This window comes from Rhea pennata, chromosome 3 (genome assembly GCF_028389875.1).
Source record: "Rhea pennata isolate bPtePen1 chromosome 3, bPtePen1.pri, whole genome shotgun sequence".
Classification (NCBI taxonomy): Eukaryota; Metazoa; Chordata; class Aves; order Rheiformes; family Rheidae; genus Rhea; species Rhea pennata.
The window spans coordinates 21,296,640-21,322,843 of record NC_084665.1 but is presented as its reverse complement, the minus strand read 5'-3'; the positions used below and the strand labels follow the sequence as shown (position 1 = coordinate 21,322,843).

General features: G+C 36.3%; 1 protein-coding gene across 2 annotated transcripts in view; it reads left to right on the top strand.

Moving 5' to 3' along the window:
• MACROD2 (mono-ADP ribosylhydrolase 2) overlaps positions 1-26,204 on the top strand; it is an 879,171-nt gene that overhangs the window by 267,215 nt on the left and 585,752 nt on the right. For both annotated transcript variants that reach the window (XM_062571756.1, XM_062571754.1), the window contains exon 5: positions 21,343-21,459. In XM_062571756.1, the coding sequence (XP_062427740.1) occupies positions 21,343-21,459 (117 nt within the window). The remainder of the gene's footprint in view (positions 1-21,342; positions 21,460-26,204) is intronic.

Below are 26,204 nucleotides of genomic sequence, written 5' to 3'. Positions count from 1 at the left end.
GAGATGGGTATTGCCACCATAAGTGTCGCCAGCTGAGTTAACTTTAGATCATGATATAATTCATTGAGGTGCTTTTTGGGGGGTGTTTTCCTACTTTTATAGCATGTGCATTCTTTAGATATTTTAAAGCAGCATCTTGATATTAGAATATTTAGATCAATTAACTATGTATTTAATTGGAATACAGCCAACTGTATACCTATAAAATTAGCTACTGTGCAGTTATTTTCCGATAGAACTTGAATCCTAGTCTGCTAGCAGCACTTTCCTATGCTGAAAGACAGAAAACCTTTTATCATTATATGTTGATTCCTCCTGTAAGGTAAATGTCTGAAAGAAAACATGTACATTAGATGAGATATGAAAATCCTTTCTTTGGATTTAATATCAGATCACTGGATATCGTTTAAGAGCTATATTAAAAAGCTGCTTTTGCATATAGCTATTGAAAATAATGGCACTCTGCTAGCTGTCTCATATGGCTTAGCAGTGTTTCTTCTCTGTGCAAGAATATGCTTATTCTTTCTTCATAGCGTTGCCTGCTACTTCACCGTGCCATTATCTATTGCTGTTGTAATGCTGCTGGTGTATTTCCACTGCCAGAGGAGTAGCAAAAATCATCTGGGCAAAAACAAGACAATCTAAATTGAATGTGCTATAAAAGGTCAGAAAGAAGAGTTACAGAAAGTTGACCCCTTAGTTTAAAAGTCAGAATGTTTTGCATGCTTGCATGCGTCCATCCGTCTATGTGTGTGTGTGTTCTGTATCTTTCCTATTTTAATTGTTGTTGTTACAATAAACACATCAGGTTTTTCCTAATGTAAAAAAAAAATGAAATTGTTGAACTGAGTAATAAAACAGCCTTAGGTTATACTGTATTCAAAATATTTGTCTGAAGATATAATTAAAATTAATTAATGCTTCTGGTAATGGAGTAATTGTCCCCTAAAGGTACAGGGCACCAGGCTGAGGGGAAAAAAAATAAGATCTTCCAACAAAGAAAACAAAATAAATTTCTTTAAAAGACAGACTGCTTTGAAATTTGATCTATGTTATTTTAACTTACCTCTCAAGCTTATTAATTGCTTATTGCGTTAACAGCAGAACTGCATGGCTTCTTCAGGACGTGTTGCCAGCTGCTGAGCACGGGCACAGAGCTAGCAGTCCTAGAGGACAGGCTCTAACGCAAGAAGCAGCAGCACTTCTCATGCGTAAAACACAGGAACTGGTCATGCCTGGTCCCCTCCATCCCCCTAACCCCCAAGCTATTATGTTATAATATACTTAATAGGAATATCACAGCCTTTAATTATTTACAGAAGTCACAGTGGTGAGCAATGTAATGATGATAATGCCTTTCTTACCTGTAGTCCTTCTATCTGAGGAATGTGAAATGCTTTACAAACATTAGTTAAGCAAGTATTATCTTTACATCAGTACTACTAAGTGGTCCTACTGGAATAATCAAGTTGTTATTAACTGAGGTTTTTCTCCCTTTTATTCACATTTCACGTGTTAAAATAATTGCTTTGTTTATTGTGTGCTCTGAGCTCCTGGTTTTTCCCATTTTTTTTTTAACTATGTGTCTTTTTTTCTTCAGAGTTAGGTTTTGGAGGAGGGATCTTTCATTTTTAAAAAATGCTAATTCTGTAAAACTGAAAAAAAAAAAACAATATAAGAATTTGTAAGGCTTCTGTTTTCAAATTTGGATGCTCTACCGGCCTGGCTCAGTGCATATTGCACTGGCTGGAGAATATGGTGCTTTTTGAGGTTTTATAGAATTGCCCTTTTAAAGGGGGGGAGACATAGAATTAAAAAAAATATTTAGCAAAAGTGGTAGATAAGTGTATATAGTTCTAAAGCTTCTTGGCATGATTTGTGTAACTGGTCTGTCCAAGAAAATAAAAAAGTTGCAGACAGCTTTTCTCTGACCTGACAGGGTGCCGTAAAAGGCGGTACTCGCAACTCAGGAGGTGCTATCTTTCTAAATGCTGCCAAAATACATGGTTGTGCCGCAATACCGTACTCTTTTATTAGACTCTCTAAACAGGAGAAATGGGATTTACATGTTTCGTATCTCATCATCCAGAAGTAGTTGTGCCCTCTTTGTTAGGGAAAACTGTATTCTGATTCTCTTGCAGGATTTCACTGTCGGATGCGAGACTGCACGGCAGCGCTTGCACCGAGGCCGTGATACAGCAAAACCAACAGCAAATGTTTTCGCTTCGGCTTTGCTGATTTTTGATGGGCATTTCGTAAACTGTAGTGGTGGTAGGTTGAGATGTTGCCCAAAGGGCGCAGGATATCTCACAGATATGATGAGATAGGCTTTTCTCAGCTTCAGCCTGAAAAACGTTGCTCTTCTGTAGCGTATTTCTCATCTTTTTCACTGGCAGACTTATAACACGACAATGCCATGTTTGAGAAGATAGAAGGGCATGTGATATGTTCTAGATTGTCACTCCAGTTATTTGTTACCGTTATCAATCCCAGAAGAATTTTCAGAAGTTTTGCATGGAATTCGTAGTATTTCTTTAACTTGGTAATATCAACTAGAAGCATAACAGAAGCTCTGAAGCATAAGGAGAAGAAATCAAATGTCATGTTTTCTAATCATGCACACATTCAGTTTTTTTTTTTTTTTACAATGATTTTTAAACTGCACTGTATGAGGTCAGCTATGTTCCTTGCCTCTTCTGGGGAAACTCTGCATGTGTTCCTGAGTGCAGTAACATCACTTTTATCATGCTGAAGAGGAAACCTACAAAAAAAAAAAAAAAAAAAAAAAGAGAGAGAGAGCGAGAGAAAGAAAGGAAAAAGAAAAGAAAAGAACTACATTTAGGCTCTTGGGAACTGTAATGGTTTTAATTCACTAGAGCACTCTTGATATTAGCAGATACCATTTATCATTTGCTTAATAACTGTCACGTTATGTTCTAACACTGAATAATCAAAGGTAAGATAGAGAAAATACCTTTGTCTGTTTAAAAATGCCATTTGTTTCTGTGCAGTCTTTTAAGAAAAGAAGCTGTATAGCTATATATATATATAAAGTATATTGGCAGCATGGATATCTAGGAACAACTTGTTTGTTCTTGGAAAAGGCATATGTTTGACAAAAACTTAATTGTTATTTTCCCATACCCATGCAATGAAAAGTATGTGTTGTAGTTAGCATGATGCTTTTGTGCGTTCATCCGTATGTCTAAATATTCAGGAGAGAATCCCTGCAAAATTTTCATTTTTGGGAAAACCTTCCAGATATCTGCATACTCTTTGTACTGTGCAGTATGGCATTACACTTAGTTTGGGGGCTCTTGAGGAATCATACATATTTTATCCTTTGTAAATCTGTTTCTTCTTCATTTTGGAGCAGATTTTGTTTTCATGTGTGGTGAAGCGCTATGTAGTCCAGTGTAACTAAATGGAGCGCAAGAATTGAGGAAACGGCAAGTACAACAATCACACCTACTGTAGCAGAAATGGGAGCAGAGCCATGAATAGCTAATTGACTGTAGTGATGACTCTGCCCTGTGCAGACATTGTTTTTGAGTGTATTTCGATAATGGTTCATTTTTAACCCCTTCTCTCACAAAGCTGAAAATCAGGATACATTTCTTTAAAGAGTTTGTGGGACTGATGACAGCATGGGTGAAGTTTCTTTCTAATGCAAAGAGTCCTGCATGTTGCAAGAACTTGCTGCCCTAATTTTTTCCTGCATAATGGGAATGGTTTGTTTTTTCCGTGAAATCTATTTAGGAATGTTATTTGTAGGTATAAGAACAGTGATACTGCCTATTGGGATCTTCAGGCTCATCCTGGCATTTTTACTGTATGAAAAGCTTTACATATCAATCTCCTTTCTTCCTTCCTCCAACTTGTAGTCCCTGTGACTTCTTTTGCTGGTTTTGTTTTGTTTTGTTTTGAGGTATAATAATCCCTTGGTAATATGATTCTACTATTAAGGGACTTCTTCATCAATTTAAGTTTAAGCACATCCTTAGGGCAGTAAGCAGAAAAACCCACGTTTTTAGAGGAAGGAAGAGGCTATTCTGGAGCTATCCTGCAATGATTTTTAATTCCTTGTGGGAGTCTAGAAATCACCGTGGCCAAGGTGAAGCCTTACACATTCAGGCAATTACCATAGACGAGCAGGCGAGTTGGATGCAGAATCACAAAGACGTTTTATAATGTGAAGATGATGCCATGGACTGACTAAATTTTTTTCATACTGAAGAACCTTGTTTTTCTTGAGTGATGCTCTTAAAATTTGGCCCTGTGTTTTTAGGGAAGAAGTTTAACTCTTGATTCATGGGAATTAAAACTTAATTAAGCCTTTTTTTTCTTTCTGAGAACCTCTAGTAATTGCATTCTCCTTTAAAACATGCAGCTTTATGAATAATACAAGTGAAAGATTAAACACGCTTATCGAAACTCTCTTTTCACTTTTTATTCTGTGTTTTCCTGGGGTATCCATTTGAAGTATCAAGAAGACATTATTAGTTTCACTATGATTAAATTTACAGCATCTAAATACAGTGAATATGCTATTTCATGGAGCTGTTTTGTTGCTTTCAAGTAGTTCGGCTTGCAACACTAGCTCGACTCCTCTTTGATAGTTAATCTATTGAACATGAGAAAAAAGGCTGAATGACTTCTTAGCCAATAGCCTGCCAATAGATGGGAGAGGGGGAAGTTCAAGTGCTAATGTGCACCGAGTCATTTTGTCAATCACATCCACAGTGTTTGCTGTATTTCATAAATACTGTGAACACACATACACGCACTTCACTTAGTCTTTCACAGATGCGCAGCTTGTTACAGTGAAACCTGGACTCCTTGAAGACAAATACAGTTTTGTCAGAGGTTTCTTGTCAAACTGGAAAGGCAATATGTGATAGTATCCATTTGTTTGTTGCTTATGTCCCATCTGCAGTCTGAGCAGGCTGGGTATTTTGGAACGCTTCTATTCTGATTTCCATGTGCTTTCTGCCAGCTGTCTGTTTTCTACTAATAATTAATTTCCATCCTACTATTTATTCTACTGATTGTTTGCAGATGTGTTTGACAGAGGGGTGCGTATTTCAAAATATGTAGCTTTCTACAGATTTCTCCTAATTGATGTCCAGAGAGAAGAGAATGCCTCTCTAAAGGAAGGGAAATCTGGGGAGATCCAGCCATTACAAATATTGTTTGGCACCATGTGCCTGGCCAGTGTTTCCGATACAGTATAGCATGAGCAGCTTTTACTTAGCTATCAAACAGAAAAAGATAAAGGTTGGAGCCATGCAAGAACTGAGTTTAGAGGAAGTGAAGGAAGACTGGAGACTTGGGGCTTTCTGGATGCATAGGGAGGGTCTGGAAGGCATTGCAAATACCACACACCACTTTACCCCCAGTTTCCCTCTTTGTTTTTCCCTCTTTGGTGTCTGTCTGCTTTGCAGAGTAACTGAAATCCCCTAATAAAAAAGCTGCTCAAAAGGTTGAGGAGTTGTTTTTCATGGAATGAAAATCCTTACATTCAAATTATGTATGCTCAATGAGATTTGTATTGCAAACAAATATTATTGTAAAATCTGTATCTGTGCTGACATACACATAATATATTAGTGGAGAAAGAACAGTACTTTGGTGCTTGACAAACAAAATTTCCTCTTAGTTTTAAACAAAAAATTGCAAAGTTTACTTCATTGGAGAAACTGCCTTTCAAAAGGTTATGAATGTCACTCTCTTACCCTTTTATTACAGTCAGGCAAAGTAAGCAACTATGTCCTGCTGGGTTTTATATACTACCATTTTTGTAATGTTTTTGTTAGGTTGTTTATGTAAATACTATCAATAGGCAAATGGATTTGTTCAGACAAAGCTATACTTAAACACCATGTGTTGCATACTAGTTTGAACTAATTAAAATCATATTGTGCAACAGATCAATAGATCAGGAAGTTGGCCTTCTAATTAGAAAGGGTATTTATTAAAAAAAAAAAAAAAAAAAAAAAAAAACTTTTTCTAGTTGAAAAGTAAGGGCAACATTTTAAAAAGAAATCTTGATCATAGGAAAAGGAATCAGCACTGGTTCTCTGCTGAAAGCAGTGTTAAAAGCCAATCCTTTCTTTTTTGAGTATGCCATTTTATATGTTGAGAGATTTGAGGCTTTTAAATTGTTGTTTGTTAAGGATCTGTGTATTCGTTTCCCTTCCCCCCAGTGCCTGCCCATATTATGCATGCTTCATTTTGCAGATAACAACTAATAGCCTGACTTCCACTGGTGGAGGTCTGACTGGAGTATTGAGATCTGTGTTACATTTGTTGTCAGGTTAGACCTTTCATCATCCTTAATATTTAAGCTACGCCTCTTTTTTTTTTTTTTTTTTTTTTTTTTTTTTTTTTTTTTTTTTTGTGGTTTTTGCTATCGCCTCAAATAGGTACCTGGCCAAATGGAATAGGTGTTGTGTTGAGACTCTTCGAGCGAGCCTTTTGTGCCAATTATTGTTTAGCTTTCATTCTTCCATTTTAATAATTGAAAAGCATTTATTTTCAATAACATATAAGCGTTGGGTGTTGTTTCACCCTGCAGCATAAACATAATTATTAAAAATAATAATGATAGAAAGAGTTTAGATGGTAGAATAGCTTCTCTTTTTTCTGTAGATTTTCACTGCTTTAGAAGGAGGAAGGTAGATCTGTTTCAACCTTGCTTTTGTTCTATAAAGGAAAGTTGAGCAGAGGTTGGACCGCCGGACATCTCATCTAACCTAAGTTATTCTCTGTTTCTGTATAAGTTGAAAGTAAAATACATGAGCAGTATTAAAACTTTTAAATCTAAAATGTCTGTTTATTGCAGTGAAAAGCATTACCTTTCCATTGGACCATGAGCGGCTTGCCTGTACAGCTTGATGCTAGAAATACTGAAGCACATGAAATATTTACGGTGTGGGATTGTAAATTAAGTATAACTCTTTTGGAGACTGTCTTACAAAGTGTTTCACCAGCATATTCACACCTTCTGCTTATTCATTTTGAACAGAGATGTGTATTTCACAAGTACTTAGCTGTATACCTTTTTATATACAATGGTGTATCACCGTGCATTGGAGGGGAATTACTTTCCTTGATGATCTTCCCATCAGAAATAACTAGAGCAACAGCATTAGATTATTTAAATCATTGGGATGCTTTAAAAGAGGTTCTCCATCACTCCTTCAGTTGTGTTGCTTCCAGACACTTTGTCCAGAGCGTTACCACTGGGAGCAGACTGTATTAGTCATTGGAAGACGAGGCTTGTTTGCGCTTGTGCCCGAGGGTAACTGCTGGCTGTCTTTGTTCTGCCATTGCTCGGCTCTTTGTTAGCGCCTGTTTACAAGTCAGACCTTCAGGGGTGAATATCCTGTCCTGCTGACTTTCCTGAGTGGCAGGTGCAGAGTTTGATGTGATTAATGCTTTGGTCTTTTGAACTTGGCTTCATCTAGCTCGCTTGGGCTCAGGAACAAAACTGTTGCCCTCTTACAAAGCAGAAAATTTTATTACTCCGGTGTGAGAATCGGGGCTTTTGCCCCTTAGCTGCAGGTACACTAACTCTGACATTGCTAAAATTCCTGAAATTTTCAAATAGATTTCAAGGAAAAATAATATTTGAAGGGTGCATTTACCTTGGGGTTTTAGTTGGGACTTACCATGTGCTTTCAAGCAAATCCCTTGACTGTCCTCAACTGCTTTAGCATTTGGTGTCATTGAGTATTTAGGGGCAGGTGAAGCAGAGGGCTTTGCAGTAAAGCTAGGCTGGAGGATGTGTGCTCCAGGAGCCCCCAGTGTGTCCACCTGAAAACTGGCGTTTGGGCCATGGAACAAGGTGAGAACTAGTCCCCCCCAAAAAGGTAAAGACCACCTACCTCCTCACCTCCCCAAAACCTTGATATGTTTATAGTATTATAGCATGGTTCTCAGTCACAGCTGTTTTACTCTGCAGATGTGTTCTTTTTCGTCCTCAGTATTTGCTAACACAGATGTAGCCAAAATGTTAAATGTAGTATTCATCTTTAAATAGAACAATGTAGATGTGGCTTAATATACTCATTGTATGGATGGCAAGCTCTCCAAGCTTCCTTGCCAAATTCTCCTTGCTGCCTTTTTATATCCCTGCATATAGCTTCCCATTTGCAAGCCTCTCTCTGCCTAGGAATAATATGAAAAGAAGGAGGCGAAGCTGTTCTTAAAAGTTTACTTTCTTACTGTAGGTGGAGTAATATTAAGACTTTATGTTGAAAATTATATTGCATTTGACACTGTTGGCATAAGCTGTTAAGATCTCTTAAATGGGGGTAAAGATTGTGTTCTATAACAGTTTCCAGAAAGGAGGCTGCTTGCAATGTAGGATTAGCACCTGGGGTCCGTCGCTGGTACAGGATGTGGAACCTGGATATGTTCAGGCAGCGTTGCGTGCTGGCAGCTCGTGAGGAATGATCCTCACGCTTTACTACCTGGCATATTAGAATGATCGCTTGCTTCTAATAGAGTCAGACTACATTTAGTTATGAAACACATATGGTTAAAAAAAAAAAAATCAAAGTTAATGAGAACAGATTAACTCTTTATTACTTCAATTTCTCTGCAGGCTTTTTAAACTGGAACTTTCCAGCCTTTCTCTAAAATACTAGAAATTTACTTTTTTCCCTTTAAATGATAGCCGGAGAAGAAAATTTAGACATTTAGTATAAGATGAAACACCATAGAATTTATGTTGTTCATTCTTTCTATTTGTGATCATATGCATTTTCTTTGAAAAAATTACTGGTATATATTGGACATATGCACATGTTAATATCTATGTTTACCGTTACTTTAACAGGTTATGGTTGGGCTGCCTTTTGCTTTTAAAATCGTGTCTCAGTGCTTGTGTATTATTTAGGTAGTAATCTCAGACTGTAGCAAAGTTAGGATGCTTTAGATAAGTTGCTGCTTCTCTTAAAATTCCAGTTAGTGCATTCTGGGTCCGTGGATCATTGCTCTGGCATTGATGTCGCTCACGCATTAGTTACTGCAGATTGCAGCTCACAGTGTTGGCAGTGCGGCTTGTTTGTTACATGTGACGATCACTTTATAAATGTCAATAAAATCAAGACAAAAAAACTCTAGTACAACTGGAAGGAACAACTCAGTATTTTCCTCATTAGTTCTGGCAGCAAAGTAGTCTTACAAAGCAGTATGCAATAAAACACCAGCCAACAGAGTCCCACACTGTGGGCATAATTACATATTTTTGCTTGCTAATCAGTTGAATTTTTCTGTGTACACTATTATACTTTAATGGTTCTGTTGCGCTACCAAATTTACTACAATGTTCTCTTGAAGAAAATGGCACATAATAATTTTGTTTACTACAAGAAGATATTAAACTAAATAATACATAATGATGCTGCACAGATTAACCAGCTCTTTATTTCTTCTGTTCCGTATCTCTCCTTTAATAGTGTTTTAGGACAAACATAAAATTTTTGGGGAGGGAATTACCAGAATTACTGAACTGGTAAATACAGCCATTTGAGTGGGCTATCTTGTTTCTGACTCGAAAACTGTTAGATTGTAATTTTAAGCTGAACTTAGTACTTTCATTTCCCTTCCCACAGCTCAAGGAGCAAAAGGAGGTTCCAGGCAGTGCCGTAATAAGTAAGCAGTAGTAAGCTCATTAATTACAGGCTTTAACTTTTTTGTTGGTTAAAAGTGCTTGTGTGGGACTCGATTAAACAGGCTGTTGAAGTACAACGCTCTGAAGGGCTGGATAGGGAACAGCTCAGAGAAGTTCTCTGGACAACTTGGGATCTTAATTCTACCATTAAAGGTCACTTGCTATTACAAGGCTTTGTCTCCTACTCACATCTTTTTTTTATTATTATTTTCTGTTCTAAGTAATTGCACTGCAAAAAACAAGTACATTAGGCAATGCGGAAAGGATTTTTTTAATCTATCATCCTTCCTAATTTTTTTCTGATCTTAAATAAAAAAGATTTAAAAAAGCACATCAAAAGTTGTCCTTCCTTTTCTTTTTATCATGGTCATGCAGTCACTGAAGTTTCGTGTTGTTATTATGAACAAATCTGTATCAGAAGATCCTAGATTAGTATAATACTTTTCAGCTTCAAAATAAAACTTTACTGTCACAGACATTCTGTCTAGCTGTAAAAGTGGAAGGTAAGGTATAATGGTGATAGCTTATCCCCTTAACACCATGTATAGCTAATTGTGTGTGAAAGCTGTAGTGATGCCTCTAATTTTTTCTAGATTTGGCAGATACTGTAATGAACTCTGACATATTAGTGATTTCTCAGAGAATAAATATCTTTCTTTCTTTTTGTATTTGATTTGTGATACTGCTCTGTATCAGGATATAATACTGTTATTGTAAGGGAAATTGCAGTTAGTAGATGTAGTCTTTTTCCATGCAGCCTGAAAACATTTGTTATTTCAACTTTGGTGCATGTTGGTTGTGACCTAGGTCTTTGAAATTCCCATTTGGAAAGCATTTTTCTTAGATTTGATGTACATCTTAGATTTGATGCACATATGGTTTGTCATAGATTCCAAACAAGAAGACTGAATATTTAAGTCTTTTTCCTGGTAATTAGTTCTTATGCTTGTCTTAAAACCCTGTTTGAAAGAACCTTGTTCATAAATCATTTTCTGGTTAATCTAGTGTTTACTTTTTCTTCCATGGTATTTATTCCATTTGAATATATTGTAATGTGTTCAATTGGATTTACCTTTTGCAAGGCAATTTTTGTATAATTAATACTGTTAATTAATCTGGCTTCAAATAGCACTTCAAATTGAGAGGATGTTTCTGTGATTGCAGCCTGAGAAGTATCTCAACCAAGGTTTCTCTCTTCAGTGGTTCATGATAAAAGCAAATTAACACAACTGAAAATGGTCCAGGAAATAAGTAAATGAGACATTACTCTTTAAATGGTTCCTGGTATTTCAGTAGTGTTAACCTTATGCACACAAGAAAGTATCTCCTTGTTGATGCTTAGATGCTTAGTCTTACTCCTTTGTAGGTTAAGTCCTTTGTATGTCCTGGTGGCTAACTTTCAAGCCAACTTGTTAACTTTTATGTATACAGCGAGAGATACACACATATGCATACACATACTTGCACACACATATATGTATATGTAAGTGTGTGTGTGTATATATATAAACATCTGATCAGAGGGCCATTTGGTCATAATCCATGCATCAAAAGCATCTTAAGTTTAAATTATGATAGTTCTCTTGTAGGAGAAAACGACACACTCTGAAAAGCCTTTGATCTACATTAAACAGAGTGCATAACTATTTGTCAGTGTTTGTCACTATTAATACCGTTTCAACGCTTGCTCTATGCGTTGGTTTTCTCATCGAATTCACAGCCTAATTCAAGGACTTTCTTGACATGCAGAGCTCTCTGGGAAGTGGATTCTACCTGTATAAAAGCCATTCTCTCCTTGAGTAACTGTACCTGCTGAAATGGCTAACCGCTTGTCTAATGAAGGGAAGCCTGTTAAACTTAAGACATTTTTTTTCCTAGGAACGTGGATGTGCAAGACATCTGTAGAAGCACTGCTTTCAGAACTGGCCATGCTTTATTCCTGTAGCTTACCTTTCCCCTATTAATTTCTTCATCTTCGCTCTTTCATGGATAATGTATTGCTTAAACCTGCATGAAGATTCAGTGACGGTGAAAAGTCAAGCTGAACCCCTATTGGTAAGAGAGAAAGGGAAGAGAATACTCTTCAGAACAAACAAGCAAAAGAAAATGTGTAGAAAGTCTGAAGTCTTGAAAGCTTTTTCTTGGCAAACCTGACCATGTTTTGTTTCTTGCCAGTTTAAGGGAAGTGGAGCTCTTCAGTTACATGGAATTCTGCTTGTATCTCATCTCTCTTCAGTCTGCCTTAGGCTCTGCCTTCTCCTAGTTTTTTTCAAAGTTTTAATGTGTTTTTTTGCTCTAGTAGTGATATACAACCTGCTGGTAGTTGATGCACCGCTGTAATTAAAGAGAAACATTGCATTCTCTCATGACAGTGTCTAGTATAATTATATTTAGTTGGAAGTTGTACTTTCGTACAGAAGCTTTCACGTTTCTGATCTGCAAAGACTTACGTGAGAATGCCTTTGCTTCCATATTCTCTGAAAAGAGAAGCTGCTAGATCTCATTCCTTTGCATTTCAGTGGGAAAAAATGGTTAACGTTTGACATTATTTTACTTTTGTTATACCTTTAAAACTATCTAGAAATGACATTCCAACAGCCTGTTCGAATGTGAGGATGCACCAACAGTTATAAGGTTCCCTTTTACACAGTCACTGTACAATTATTCCTCAGTAGTCGGTTCTGTCTGGATCCTTGACCCATGCCTGACAACTATTAGCTGATCATAGTGAATAAATTTGTATAATCACTATGTGATTACTGCTTAATAACTGTACTCTGAATATGCAAATATCTGTTCTGGCTAATACAATTCATCTGCCATGACTAGCCCACATACTTAGAAATTTCAAAACGTTTGCAAGTAGTAGAGCATGCCGTTGCAGTCTCCTGTCTCTTCATGTGGAGCTCTAAAATGCCAGATCGTACAGAAAAGGAAAAGATGCGTTAATAAAAAACTGAATCAAATTATCAAACAACAGAGAGGAAGTGCCTGTCTATATTTGTTATAAAAGGAGAAAAAAAGTAAGCACAAACTTTCTCACCTCACTATATTTTTTCTACTTTCATTCACTTTTTTTAGGTTAGCAGCATGCTTTTACTCAGAATAATGGTATTTATTTCTATATTACTGGTGCTGTCCACATTCCACAAAGGACAAGATACAAGATACAGATTCAAGTGCTTACATGAGTTTGAGGTGCTCACACAATGCTCCCAGAAAACAAGTCCCAGTTAGTGTCTGTTAAAATGGCAAATGAAATTCATTATTAATAAATGTAGAGTGATACATACAAGGGAAAAAATATCCTAACTTCCTCTAAAAAATAATGGGCTTGCAGCTGATCATCATCATGCAGCAACAAGATCTTGGGCATATAATGGACAGTTCCCTGGAAAAATATGCTCAGTACTCCGTAGCAACGAAAGAGGAAATTTAACATTAAGAATTACTAGAAAAGAAACAAAGCACAAAAGAAGGAATATCAATATATACCAGTTGTACAAATCGATGGTGTGTTTGCTTCACAAACATTGTGTGCAGTTCTGGTGCTCCCATCTCAGAAAGGATACAGGAGAACTGGAGAACAGAGATGAATAATCTCTATTTGTCATGAAGTCTGGGGCAACTTCTGCTCGGAGAATGACCAAACAAGTTACGATTCTTCAGTCAGGAAAAAGAGGTCTGAAGTGGTACGAGAAAGATGTCTGTAAAATCTGGTATGGCATGGAAAGGGTCTGTTGTTCACATCTTCTGCTGTAAGAACTGATGGCCCTGAATGAAGACATTGAGTAACAGGTTGAAAACTGACGTTCTTCACCCCATAGTTAGCTAATACCGGGAGATATGTATGTTAAAAGCCTGTGAGAACTCAATGAGAGCTTCTTCAAGTTCATAGAGGAAAAATGAGTTGAGAGTGATGCAGAAAAACATCTTGGTCAGGAGGATTCTGAGGGGATTGGAAGAACAGTCTGTGTAAACACCGCTAGCTTCTCTCGCTCGCACTCTCTCTCTCTTTCTTTCTCTCTCTCTCTCTCGCGCGCTTTTTGTTTTGTTTTGTTCTTTTTAAGCTTTTGCCTTTGGCCAGTATCTAAGATAGATTGTTGAGATGGGTGGATCTTGGGTCTTGGAGGTTTGTCCATTCCTCTGTTCTTAATTTTATGTACATGCAGTATCAGAACATTAGTGAATCCCTGGTTTTTTTGCATGTGAGTATCATTGCACTTTCAGACATGATTCTTGGATTTTTCACTTTTACTCAGAATTTCACTTAATGCTTCAGAAGAGTGTAGGAGGAAAAAAGAGACTGACTTGTTCTACATACTAGACAGAGACTGATATCATAGTAGTAGCCTAATTTCATCAGTAACCTAAGGGGCATTGTGGCAAAGGAGAGTTACAGCAAGATTTTAAGAATAATAATGTGGATATTTATAGTGAGCTTCTCCTATTATTGAGAGAGGAAACATGGAAGTGTTTACTTAAAAAAAAATGATGAAAAGTGGATGCAAAAGGTTGGCACCTTGGTCCAGTTGCAGCTTGGCATTGACGAAAGTCAATGTGGAGTTAGAAATGAGAGTCAGGGAGAGTCTAAGTTGCAGAGGGCTTTGAAAGTGAAAAAGTGTTCCAATGTATATAATAGTAATTTTTTCGATCATATGACAGAATAATGTGCAAATCCCTGATGTCATCTTCCTGAACTTGTACAGCATCATTAAGTTGAAGACTGATTCAGAATGCTAAATATTAGAATTAAATTTATATCTCCAGAATAGATAGAGATTGTTACTGACCTGTTAAATCAATTCCCTGCCTCTTCAGAGGGACACAGCTATAATTTCTATCACCCGTTCCTATTTTTAATCAATTCTATGTGATTTTTTTAGTGAAAATAAGAGGCTATGATGGAGGGTTACATGACACCTAACTTCAGAGTTCTTTTCTTTGTAGTTTTTAGTTTTTCCATACAGACGTCTTGTAAGAGCACTCTTACCATGAATTGAAATCCAGGACAGAAGAAATAGACATCCTAGAGGTGAAACATGTTTAAGACTTGTTGTCCTTCTAATCTGTATGGTATCCAGCTGCAAATGTAGCACTGTGACTGTACAGAAGGCTAAAGAAAGGAGGAATAAGAAAGGATTCAGGAGTCCCCAGAAGACCCTATTTCCTCGTGATGATACCACATGAAAAAATATGCAGCTTCTTAAGAGATTTTGATTCTGGAACCTGTGAGCAAGTTCAGATGAATTTGGTTTAGTAGTATAGCCTGAAAGTTCACCAGACTTCTGCTTATCACTTCAGTTATGAATAAACAACAGGCAGATTTTCTGCTTGCTACAGTGAGGTATTTAGGCTTAGCTGTCTCATTTCCATTTGTAAATGAATATGCAATGTCAGGTGTCTCAACACTAACACAATTAAAAGGAAATGAATGGCTTCTTCGCACATGCCTTAATGTCAGGGTTTTGGATTGGGAAGAACTGGAGATGCACTGTTGGAGCCTTTCCTAGTTCTTTTTTTGCTGCCAAAAGTGTGACATTCAGACAGGTTTATAAGACCCATGTTTCTCTGAGCCCTTCTGCTGCTTGAGTGGGCTGACAAAAGTGTGAATTCTGTTGACGTTATAACTCTGTCTGCAGAAGTGGAGTGGAGCACTCGGAGACTAAGAAACATGACATCCTAAGTGTGAGAGAGAATGAACACTCTATTTATTGCATAGCTGTTTATGGAAGGGATTTACCAGTAATTATTGCCAACATGCCAGAATGGGTTTTATTTGACTTTATATGCATTTTTTAATTTAAGTTTCTGATATCCCAAGATATTTGACTGACTAAAAAAATCTGCGGCCAGCATGCGTAGGTTTACTATTATTTTCTATTTTTGTCGAAATAAGAATGATTGTTTTTGTGCACTAAGTGTAGAACAGAGTTAAAATTTAAAAGATCTGTGAGTAAATGAGCTTACTTGGAATCAGTTTTTACTTCTTTACTTTTACATGTCGTCCTGCTAGTTTGTATCATGGATACTGGTTATGTTGGATCTTTCAGTTGCTGCTCTTATTTTTGAATGTGAACTACATCTAGATTAAGGACAGCTTTCTCATCATGCATGCAGCTGCTTTTAACAATTAATTCCAGTCACTTTTCATCTTAATAACTTAATTCCAGTGACTTTAATAACTGATGTTTTTTAATGTTAAATTTGGAAGATTTCATCTAAACTATATTCTGAAATATGAGTTTCCCATGTAATTCAGTGTATGACCTTACAATAAGGCTAACATATTAACACATGTATTATTCTAAGTGGGTTTGTTCTTTGCTGTTCATATTAGAATAAGGGCACTGTTCATTTTTCTTGTTACTTTGCATTGCCCTTACTCTGCAGAGTGGGTCAGTGGTGGGAGCAAGGAGGACCTGGAGTTCTCAGCAGTTCCCTGCTGAGCAGGGAGGTTGGACTAGATGATCTCCAGAGGTCTCTTCCAACCTTACTGATTCTATGATTCCACGATTCTAAGTGTGGCTCTGTGGAGGCCTATTGTGTAAGCTCAGTGCGTTGATTCCTAAATGCAGGTTAAAGTCTTTAAAAACTTTAAAGAGGATATGAATGGACACCTAATCAGCAGCTTGAGTTTCAAAGATTTGAACCTCTTTAGTTTTCTGTCTTGATTCAGCTGAGACACAGGCACTTAGCATTTCTGAAAATAGGGATATTTAAGAAGCTACAGATTTAGATTGACTGTGGTAAAATATGACCCTAGATCAGTGAAATAGCCATCTCAAAATATACAGTACCTCTAGGCTTTACTGTGTTTTAAAAATGGAGAATTTTAAAGCTAAGTTGGATCATATTTTTAAACTTGAGTTCCTGGCTAAAGAGTACTGTAGAGGTGCTAAGTATTTAGAATTAATTATGTGGGGAGGCTATAAACCAGTGCATTGATTAAAAATCAGTTCATTAAACTTCCCAATGTGTAGAAGCCCCCTCTGTAACATAAACTACCGTTTCTAGCAGCAGCAGCTGACTGGCATCTGTGTTGTCATCTTTTGAAGATTGCCACTTTGTTCATGAGATGAGCAGCTGTTGTCTCTTGCTGGGCAGGATTTATTTCCCTGTCACATGAGTCTCAGAGGTGCTGTTGCGACTTTCGCAGTACTTAATTCCCATGAACTTCCTAGAGATACTTCACCAGTTTTGCAGAATGAAATTGCTTTCTCTTTTGGTTTCCAGCAACGTCCTTTGCAGTGGTTGTTTTGGACGGGTCCGCAGCTCCTGAAGCCGTGTTTAACAGAGGTGTGCTGCAGTCTGGTGCAGCAGCATCCTCCTATGTGTCCCTGACGATATACCCACTACAATGACTCTCCTGTGTCTGTGTTCAGGCCTGGCATTTACCATGCTGGAAGAACAGTGCTGCTGCATAGCTAAGTCATGCACACTGAACTTTCTTGAATAAGTAAGTGTCCTGAATTTCCTGCTGAAAACCAGAAATAAAAATCCAGAAAACTACCAGAGAACACAAATTAGTATGGAAGAAAATAGTGTATAGATTCTTGTAATATAAGATGATAAATCTGCATATGTTGTTTACACCATAATTTCCATTTATCTAGACTCAAACTGCAAGGTCACAAAAGAAGTTTGAGGCTTATTATTCCCAGAAGGTTTGCATTATTTTGCTGTGGTGTTTGATTACCTTACCATTTTTTATTACCATCTGCACTACAAGGCTAGTTTTGCTGAGGTTATTTTTTTAAGCAGCATCCCATGACACCCTTAATTCTGTATTTCCTTTGTTTTTGCTTCATTTGCAATTTTAAGAGATTTTCAACAAGAATAGATTTATTCTGTATTGTATCAGTAAATTAGCTTGTTCTTACTCTGTAACCTTAACCCTGTAATTCTGGAGAAGAAAGTTGCTTTACAAAAAAAATAAAAGACAAGAGACTTAACCTTTTATCATCCTTTATCGTGCAATATAAAAAAATGTTGTTAAAGATTTCCATTTTTTAACTCATTTTTTTTAGAGCACTGTCATTTTGTCTGGGAGTTTTATTTTGAAACTTTTGGTTTTATCCAGGTATTTTTATTTTATTCAGGTGACATCTTTGTGCATTCAAAATCATTGATTACAGTACCATTGAAAAAATTTTTCTTTATTAACTGCTTTTGCTGAATTGTTAGGAGAAGAAAATACTTTCCCTAGTGAGTCCTAAAACATGTGGATGCATGCAATGAGATAGCTAATATTATTTTTAATGAAAATGTTTAGAGTAGTACTTCTAATACAAAGCACTTTAGTGTGTTTTTTGTCTTTAAAGCTTTAAGCAAGCATGAATAGCTTGAAGCGTACAGCAAAATCTCAAGCTCTTTATATCGTACTTTAGCCCTCAAGATATAGTTCATCTGCATAGGTCTTCAAAATTAAGAAACTCCTTCCTCTGTGCTGTGCCATCCAAGCCTTGGTGAAACAATACATCTACAACTGCACTTTGTATTGGGTCTCCACATGCATCTCCTGTGTTTTTCTGACCATCAAACCTCACAGGTGGGATTGCAGGGCTCGTTAGGCAGGATGGCAGGCTGTGTTCAGGAGGTGAAAGCTGAAGGGAAGAAGAACCATTCTGTGGATGTTTGCTGCCTCATGGGTGGCATCAGAGCAGGGACCCCCGGCCCTCTGTCAGGATTCATTTAGTATTAATGTGATAGAAATAACTTGGCATATTGGCAAGAAAACCATATCAAGAAGTACAGTTTCAAACAGAGCAGTTAGCAACCCTCCCTCTGGTACTGTCAAGTGTTGCCAATACTTAGAAATGCCAACCAAATGCCCTTGTCAGCTATGACTAATGGTCTTGTCGGTGGCGTTTTCCCCACATCTGTCTCATAACTGCAAGGTGACAGCTCACTTGTGTATATAAATGACCCAAGGTATGTATATGATTTCCAGAAACCTGGATGGGAAGGCAGTATGCAGAGATCTCGGGAAGAAATCAGATTTGAACATAAGTGCCTGGATTTTTACAGCCAATTACATAAGGAAATTCCAGGAAAGGAACAGTAGGTTATGGCTTAATATTTTCCGAATCTGTTTAAAAAAACACAGATGAGTATCTATTCGATACCAAACTAATTCGATAGCTGAAATACTTGTAACCAATATATCAAAAATTCTTTACTTTCTTACAAAAGCAATTTTCCTCTTTACTGCACAGTAACAATATATCTTTGGTCATCATCATCTCCTCCTGAGGTTGTTGCCATTATCTGTAATTTCCATAAAGATATCATGTTAACAATGCTTATCTCACTCTTAGCTTGTGTTACTAGTCATTGCAAACTTTCAGAAAACAGAATTTCTCACATGAAGGTTTTGTGCATCCCTTTTCCATATTTTTTTTGAAGAAGTGCAACTAAAGCATGTTTTAGCAGAGACAGAAGTATCGTATTTAGATTTGCTAATCCACTCTCTTTGCCAGTTTTTTTCTTGATGTTATGTAGAGTGCTTATATTTGGCAAGACATTTCACTGCTTGGGTTTTTGCTATGAGAATTACTGAGTTAATATTATACATTCCATATATTATTGAAAATACAGAATATTTCTGCCATAATTTATTCTCATTAAATGGAAAATGTACACTTAGAGGTCATCTGATCAAATATTTCATTAACTATGGTGGAAAAAAGTTATTTAAAAATTTTGTGAATCTGAGGGGGGGATTATTCTTCTGTGTAATCCGTCAGTGGACTATATCAAAAGCTAATGTCTAAGTTTCCATCTCTGCATGTCCAGAGTGTTCAATCATTTCCTGTTATGCCACCTTTATAAGAGAAGCGTCTGCATTTACTTGCTTGTTTTGTTGGATGCCTTCCATTTTCCTTGCCATATGCCAAACTGGTTATGATAAAATGAGTTTTCCTCAGTTAAGAATTTAATTTTTTTTCAATTACCTTTCCATCCTACTGGAGGGAGCTGAACGCTTTGTTCATAGGCAGTAGGTGCGGACCTGTGAGGGAAGGAGCGTGAACTTGCTGCAGGAAATCTGCAGGAGGCCATCTGTATTTCAGTTTCCTCTGCATTACAAGTATGCTAAAATAAATGCAGTTTGGGGAAAAGAGGTTGATTTGTCCAAATTGTATTCCCCCTTGATTATATTCTTATATTCCCTCCAGATACCCCTGAGGTGAAGGGGTTGAGGGTTATGCGTAAAGTGTTAGTCCTCAGTCTTGGTGCTGTTTTTATGTTAATGTCTCAGGAAATATTAATGTTGATAAAAATGGTGGTGCTTATAAACATATACTTGAGTTTCATTGCATATTGGGTTACTTATCGTGCTTGGTTTGGAAAAGCATTTCGTAATTAACTTAAAATAATTGAACAGAATATTGTGAGCACAGGACAGATTTCAAATGTTCTTTTTTTCCTCTTGAGGTTACAAAACATTTTTTCTTGCATTAACATCTTGGAGTATGTTAGGAGGAGATTTCAAGTACGTTTAAAACAAAAGTTCAGCTAAGGTAGGGTAAGAACTCTTCTCACGTTAGATAGTGCAGAACTTGCTTCAGGCTGGTGGCTTGACACACATTCTTTTAAATGAGAAAATTTTAGAAAATTTCACTGAAAGTTTAACAAGACATGATTCTGTAATTATCTTTCTGACTAATATAAAGTGTTTCAAAGTGATGTTTTGAAAATTAATGGCACTAGGTCCAGGATGAGTACATCATATTAGAAGGAATCATTTATCCAGTTTTAGTATGAATATGAATATGAATTTTAACAATTAACAATGGCATAGAATACCTTGAAAAAAGTCATAAAGTTTTCAGCATTCTGTAAAAGGCGACTTCTCCAGATAACTAGGATGGCTAATTCTTTTGTTTTCTTTTCTTAAACTTTTTACTATAATTACAGTAAATGGTATCTTTGATTGCATGTTGAGATGGCAGAAATGCTGTGCCAGTGGGGTTTTGGGGTTCTGTTGTTATTGTTTTGGGTTTTTTCACTGTTTGCTGCTATTCTTTTCCTGGCTCCTGAGGGCAACAAGAACTGTGTGCTTACTAATTTTCTTACCTACTTAGCTGCAATTGCAACCTTTAGTAATTATTATTTAATTAACTCCAGAGTATTGCATGAATAGTGCAAAATAAATAAGGTTTTTTAAAAAGGTCAAAATGACGTATTTTGATAAATTTCAAATCCAGAAACATTATTTCTAGATTTTTTTGAGAAGGCATTAATAGGACAGTGATTTGAAATAGTCTGCATAATACTAGAAGAATTAGAGGTGTAGAGTAAAAAAGAATTTGATAATTAGCTGGAATCCGCTTTTCATAATTCATAATGAGAATTTCCTAGAATCTTGCACAGGACTTGTTTCTATTATTGATATTTTAATTCTACTTTGCATTTTCTAGGTATTCTCTTTCCAATTAGCTGCTGTTGACTAAGTTTAACTTTTTTGTTGTTATTCAACACACAACCTCTAATTTTAGCAGGAAAAAATGTTTGTATATACTTGGCTGTCTATGTATAAATCAGTAAATCTCCACTGTGCATATATAAATGAGCAGTAAATGTTTGTGGCCATACATTTGTGTGAATGCCATAAAGACTGACTTTTAATAAATAAATTTCTTGGTTTTATTTTGTAGTAGATGGCTGTATACACAGAGCTGCTGGGCCCTACTTAGTTGCTGAATGTCGCAATCTGAGTGGCTGTGAGACTGGACAAGCAAAAATTACTTGTGGATACGACCTACCTGCAAAATGTAAGTGCAGTCTTTCTCAGCATTTTTCATGTGTGTGTTTGTTTTAACCACGTGGAGCTAGTATGCATGTTTTATCTCCCTGTAGTCTAATTTAGCAAGGTATTCATTTTACGAAATTAGCAGCAAAACTTAATTAAGCGTGCTCTGTAATGTAATGTCCTTCCCTCAAAGCAATTCAGGCTTTTCTAAATTATTATTTCACCTATGTTACCCAATGAAAACCTACACGTCTTTCAAATACAAAGCATCTTTCATGTTTATTTTTTTGCAAGCTAAAACGTATTCTTTCATATGCATCATTAAGGATCTGAAATGCTTTATGAAGTATGAACAAAATATACATTATCATATTTAAGTTCCATCGAGACAGTTTTTGGAATCTTCACGCAGACTGTTGGTTGTGAATACTCTGAGAGCTAAGGAGATCAAAGTGATGTATTGTGTTTTCAGCTGCTGTGTAGAGGCTGATTGGCAATTACTGTGAAGGCATCTGTCACACTTTAGCTTTCAGCGGCACACGGGTCCGCGCTGGAATGTTTTTGCACTTTCAAAGTGGAATTGTCAAAATTCCCATCCTGTTGACCTTGTTGCATATATGTTGAGCCAGTCTTGGAAAAAAATTAACATACTGACAGCATGTTGCTCAGACAGTCGATTATATAAAACACCAGGAAACCTCTTCAAGTATGGGTCTTACAGGAGAATGTATTAAGATGTGATGATACAAATATCAAGAAAGCATTACAAAGCACGTATCAGTAGAATTCAAGCTCTTTGTTCATATGCAGTCTGTGCTAGGAACGTGGTACATTCAAATACATTCAGATCTGCTGTCTTAGTCTACCAAGTCTATCAAATCAAATACGTAGTGCAGTAATAAGGATCTTTCAGGTTCCTGTGGCCTTTTAGTGCCTTAGGTGAAAAAAGAAAATGTTGTTGATTCCTTCTTTGATGATGATGAGTGCTACCAATTATTTCCTTGACAGAGAAAATTGCTATGTACTGGGAAACTTTGCTATGTTTTATACTTAGATTTGCCACATGTTATTGATTAATTGTGAAAGATTAATTTGACTTCAGAGAAGAAGTTGAGCTAGGTCCAGGGAGGTAGTTATGTAGGTAGTTATGTGGTGTTGGTATATGGCCAAAACCTTGACAAGACTCCTGTATAGCAGATAGGATTGTTAAATAGATGACATATTGTACTTTCCTGAGAGTTATTCACTTGTCCCTTTAAATTAAAAACAAGAGAGGGACCAAAAAAAAAAAAAAAAAAAAAAAAAAAGGTGCGGGTCCATGGATGCATAATTGCATAATTCCTCCCATATACTTAAATGAGAAAAATTAAATACAAAGAACCAAAGCAACAGCCACTGAACTGTGTTTGAAATGGTAAAGATCATGTCTGAGGCATGACATCCCTTTAAATTTTATAACAGTTTAATGCGTCTTGCATCCATTTTGCAGGGTGGGATCTTGTTTACAGCCTATAGGAGAGTTTTTCTGATTTGTTCTCTTTGTAGGAATAGTAAATGAAACAATACAAAAACCCTTCATCACTTGAAGTCTGTAATAAAACCTATATCCACAGGTAGAAAAAAGGCAATATCCTACCTAATGAATATTCTTAGAAATTAAAATTCAAACAATCAGAGATGTATCTGTTTGTATTTGGTCTTACATCAGCATGTGATGGGGACGAGACATATTAAGTGATAAACAGGAAAAAAGGAAATGTGCAGTTCGCAAGTGGAGGCTGAGAATTAGATACTCATAGTTTCTTAGATTCCATTTTTTCATTTCTATTTTCATTTTGCATTATTTTTTTATGTTTCATGAAATACCTTTGTGTTCACCAGCTATTATTTTTTCTTTTCCTCTTTGAAGCTCTTGATTATAGGCTCAGAAATTATTGTAATATATTGTAGAGCATTCATTTGAAAGTGTTGAAACAACCAAGACTCTGTCATGTTTCAAAGAAATTTGGAGGCACTTGGTATCTTTTTGTCACTCTGTGTCAGTTTGTCATAATAGTATGACAATTTGACTATAGAAACAATTTTGCATCCGATTTTTGCCATGAGACCAAGAACGTAGCAGAAGGTCCAAAATTTACCATGCAGATGTGTGTTATGATGCAACTTTGTGTCAGCAACTTGTTTCGAAGTTGTAGGTAGATGACCTGCTGGCTTCTGTAATACGAGTTTGCTTTTCACTTACCTATTTGTATATATTGGACCAGCGGTACTGAACCATTAAGAGTTGGTGTAGTGTAATATTGTCTCTGCTCTTCTTGGGATTCTACTTGGGTGGATAATATAAAATGTGAAATGTATTTCCTAGCACACTGGATTTTTGTGTGTGTGTGTGTGCGTGTGTGTGTGTGTGTGTGATTCAAAAGAATGACTGTTCCAATCATATACCCTTGGGATCTGAACACCTCTAGTTCTTGGTCCTGAAAAGGTTTGCTTGGAAGCAGTTTGGTGAACTCAGCTAAACTGCTTCAGGACATGGCAGTCCACGTATGGGCTCTATGATGCAGAACTTGGGCTTGGACTGAAAACTCCACGTTGAAGAAGATTCATACATCATGCAGCCATGCAGCATGTTGCTGCTGCTTCTTCTTTTTCTTCTTTATTTTTTTAATAGACAACTTGGTGGAAGCTAGAATAAGTTTGATATTTGAAGGAAAGTATGCTTTGTTAGGAAACTGGTAGTTGGTAAATAAAATCCTTTGGCAATCTGCTTTATTATCTATTCTATTTTTATTGTATACTTTGCTGTGTTTACCTATCTTAAATAAGAATGCCTGATGCCTAACTTCTTTATAAATGAAAGATTGAAAAATAATGGCTGACTGAAAAAAAAAAAGCCAAGCATTATGTTACAGCCTGGCCTTCTGCGGTTTGTTCTTGGGCTGGTAGTTGTATCACAGTCAGAAGTCAGTGTGTGAAATACACAGGTAACAGTACATGTAATACATAAAATAGTTGAATTTTTTCCTGTCTTTCTAGCCGAATAGTGTGAACAGATTAACATGTCTATAGCCTAGAGATGGTGTTTTATAAACTTTGCAAGATATGTTTTTGAAAGCCACAGAACAGTCGATATGAAAATAGAGGTGAAATCAAATTGAGTTTTTTAATTACTAGTCAATGTAACATTCAGTACACTTTTATAGAAACCAGTGTAATCACCATCTGTCTTCTGTGCTACAAAAGTCTACACAAAGCTCCCCAAAATGCCAACTGAGTTATTTACTGAACAGATAATTTGGTTGATATCATTTATTGTTGTTTTTTAGCAAACACCTGTATAGGCACTTGCGTTTTCATACTGCTTTGCAGAGTTGGAGAGAGAGTGCTTTTTGCATTAGGGTATTTTTCTTTAGTGCTCTTCCAGACTCATCACAATTACTTATGTACTTCATATTGTTGTTCCTTTTTAAAGAAAAGTTAATTCTAAATATTGTACAACTGATTTTCCAACACTGAGCAGTGCTTTGATAGTGTCATGCTTTAAATAGCAGATGAACAGGATCTGTTTAAAGCTGTACAAATGCTTGTTTTCTTTCTCATTTGATTAATAGTCTCGTTGGCTCTACTGGCAGAAAATGGTCTGACTGTGAATTGTGTTTATAGCTGGAGCTGAGGGTCCACAATAGTCTTACGGCTTGTTACCTGTCTATAGAGGTCCGCAATAAAAAAGAGGCTATCAGAACACATTTAAAAAATACAGTCCAATTCTACCAGGTATTTAATGGGCTTAAAACCAATTGAAGGTATGGTGACCACATCCAAAGCAGATAATTGGTACACTCACCCTGGCAGGAAAAGGGCCCCCAAAGTAACTTTTTCCTACTATTAGTATTTGTAGTAATCATTTATTTCTTTCTTTGAAAAATGTTTGATAATAAACCCCTCCAAATCTAGGAAAATAAAATCTTGTGGCCTCTAATATGGGATAGAGCAAACCATTGGTAAATAAAACCTGGAAGTAGAAGTACCTGGCTGCAAATGGCTAGGCAGTTTTTAATATGTTGTTTTATGTTGTTAATAAAACTATAATATTTAGAATAAATTTTTCTGCTTGCTTGATATTTTTAGTACTTTAAGCAATGTCTTTTAGGAGATGCCATTTATATGCATAATCTTTTGGTCCGAAGCTACTGTGTAGATCAATCTGGAGTAATAATGTGAATGTGCTCTCAAAGACAATGCCTGCTGTGAAATAAGGAGTTAGCAGGAGCGCTAGTATTAAACACAGTAGGAGAAATCGGGCTTTATTTTGTTTAATCAGATTAAAAAATGGAGATTAAAAAGTGTACTGCTACTATCATATAGATATGATTTTCAGTGTTTAAAAGATGAACGTTTGAATGATACGGTTTTAAAGTAAGATGATAAAGGTAGTCATTTAAATCTCTGCATATTTGCTTTGAGATCGCTTACAGAATTGTAATTAAGGTTAATTGTACAGAAACACAACTCCAAAACTGTACTCCAGAACTCCCTAATTGATCAACTAGAAAACAGATTTTTTGAGCATAACATTTAAATGTATTATATAAATTCCCAGGATTCCACAAAGAGCTTTGTTTCAGGTTGATTTATTGCACTTACTTTAAAAACTTTGATTTCATAGAATGTAAATTTTGATTTAAATAATTCTAAATTTCTGATGTGCCAAGAGTAAGAAAGCTATTTTCTTCAGCAACAGAAGAAAGGAACCATTAGCTTTGCCTG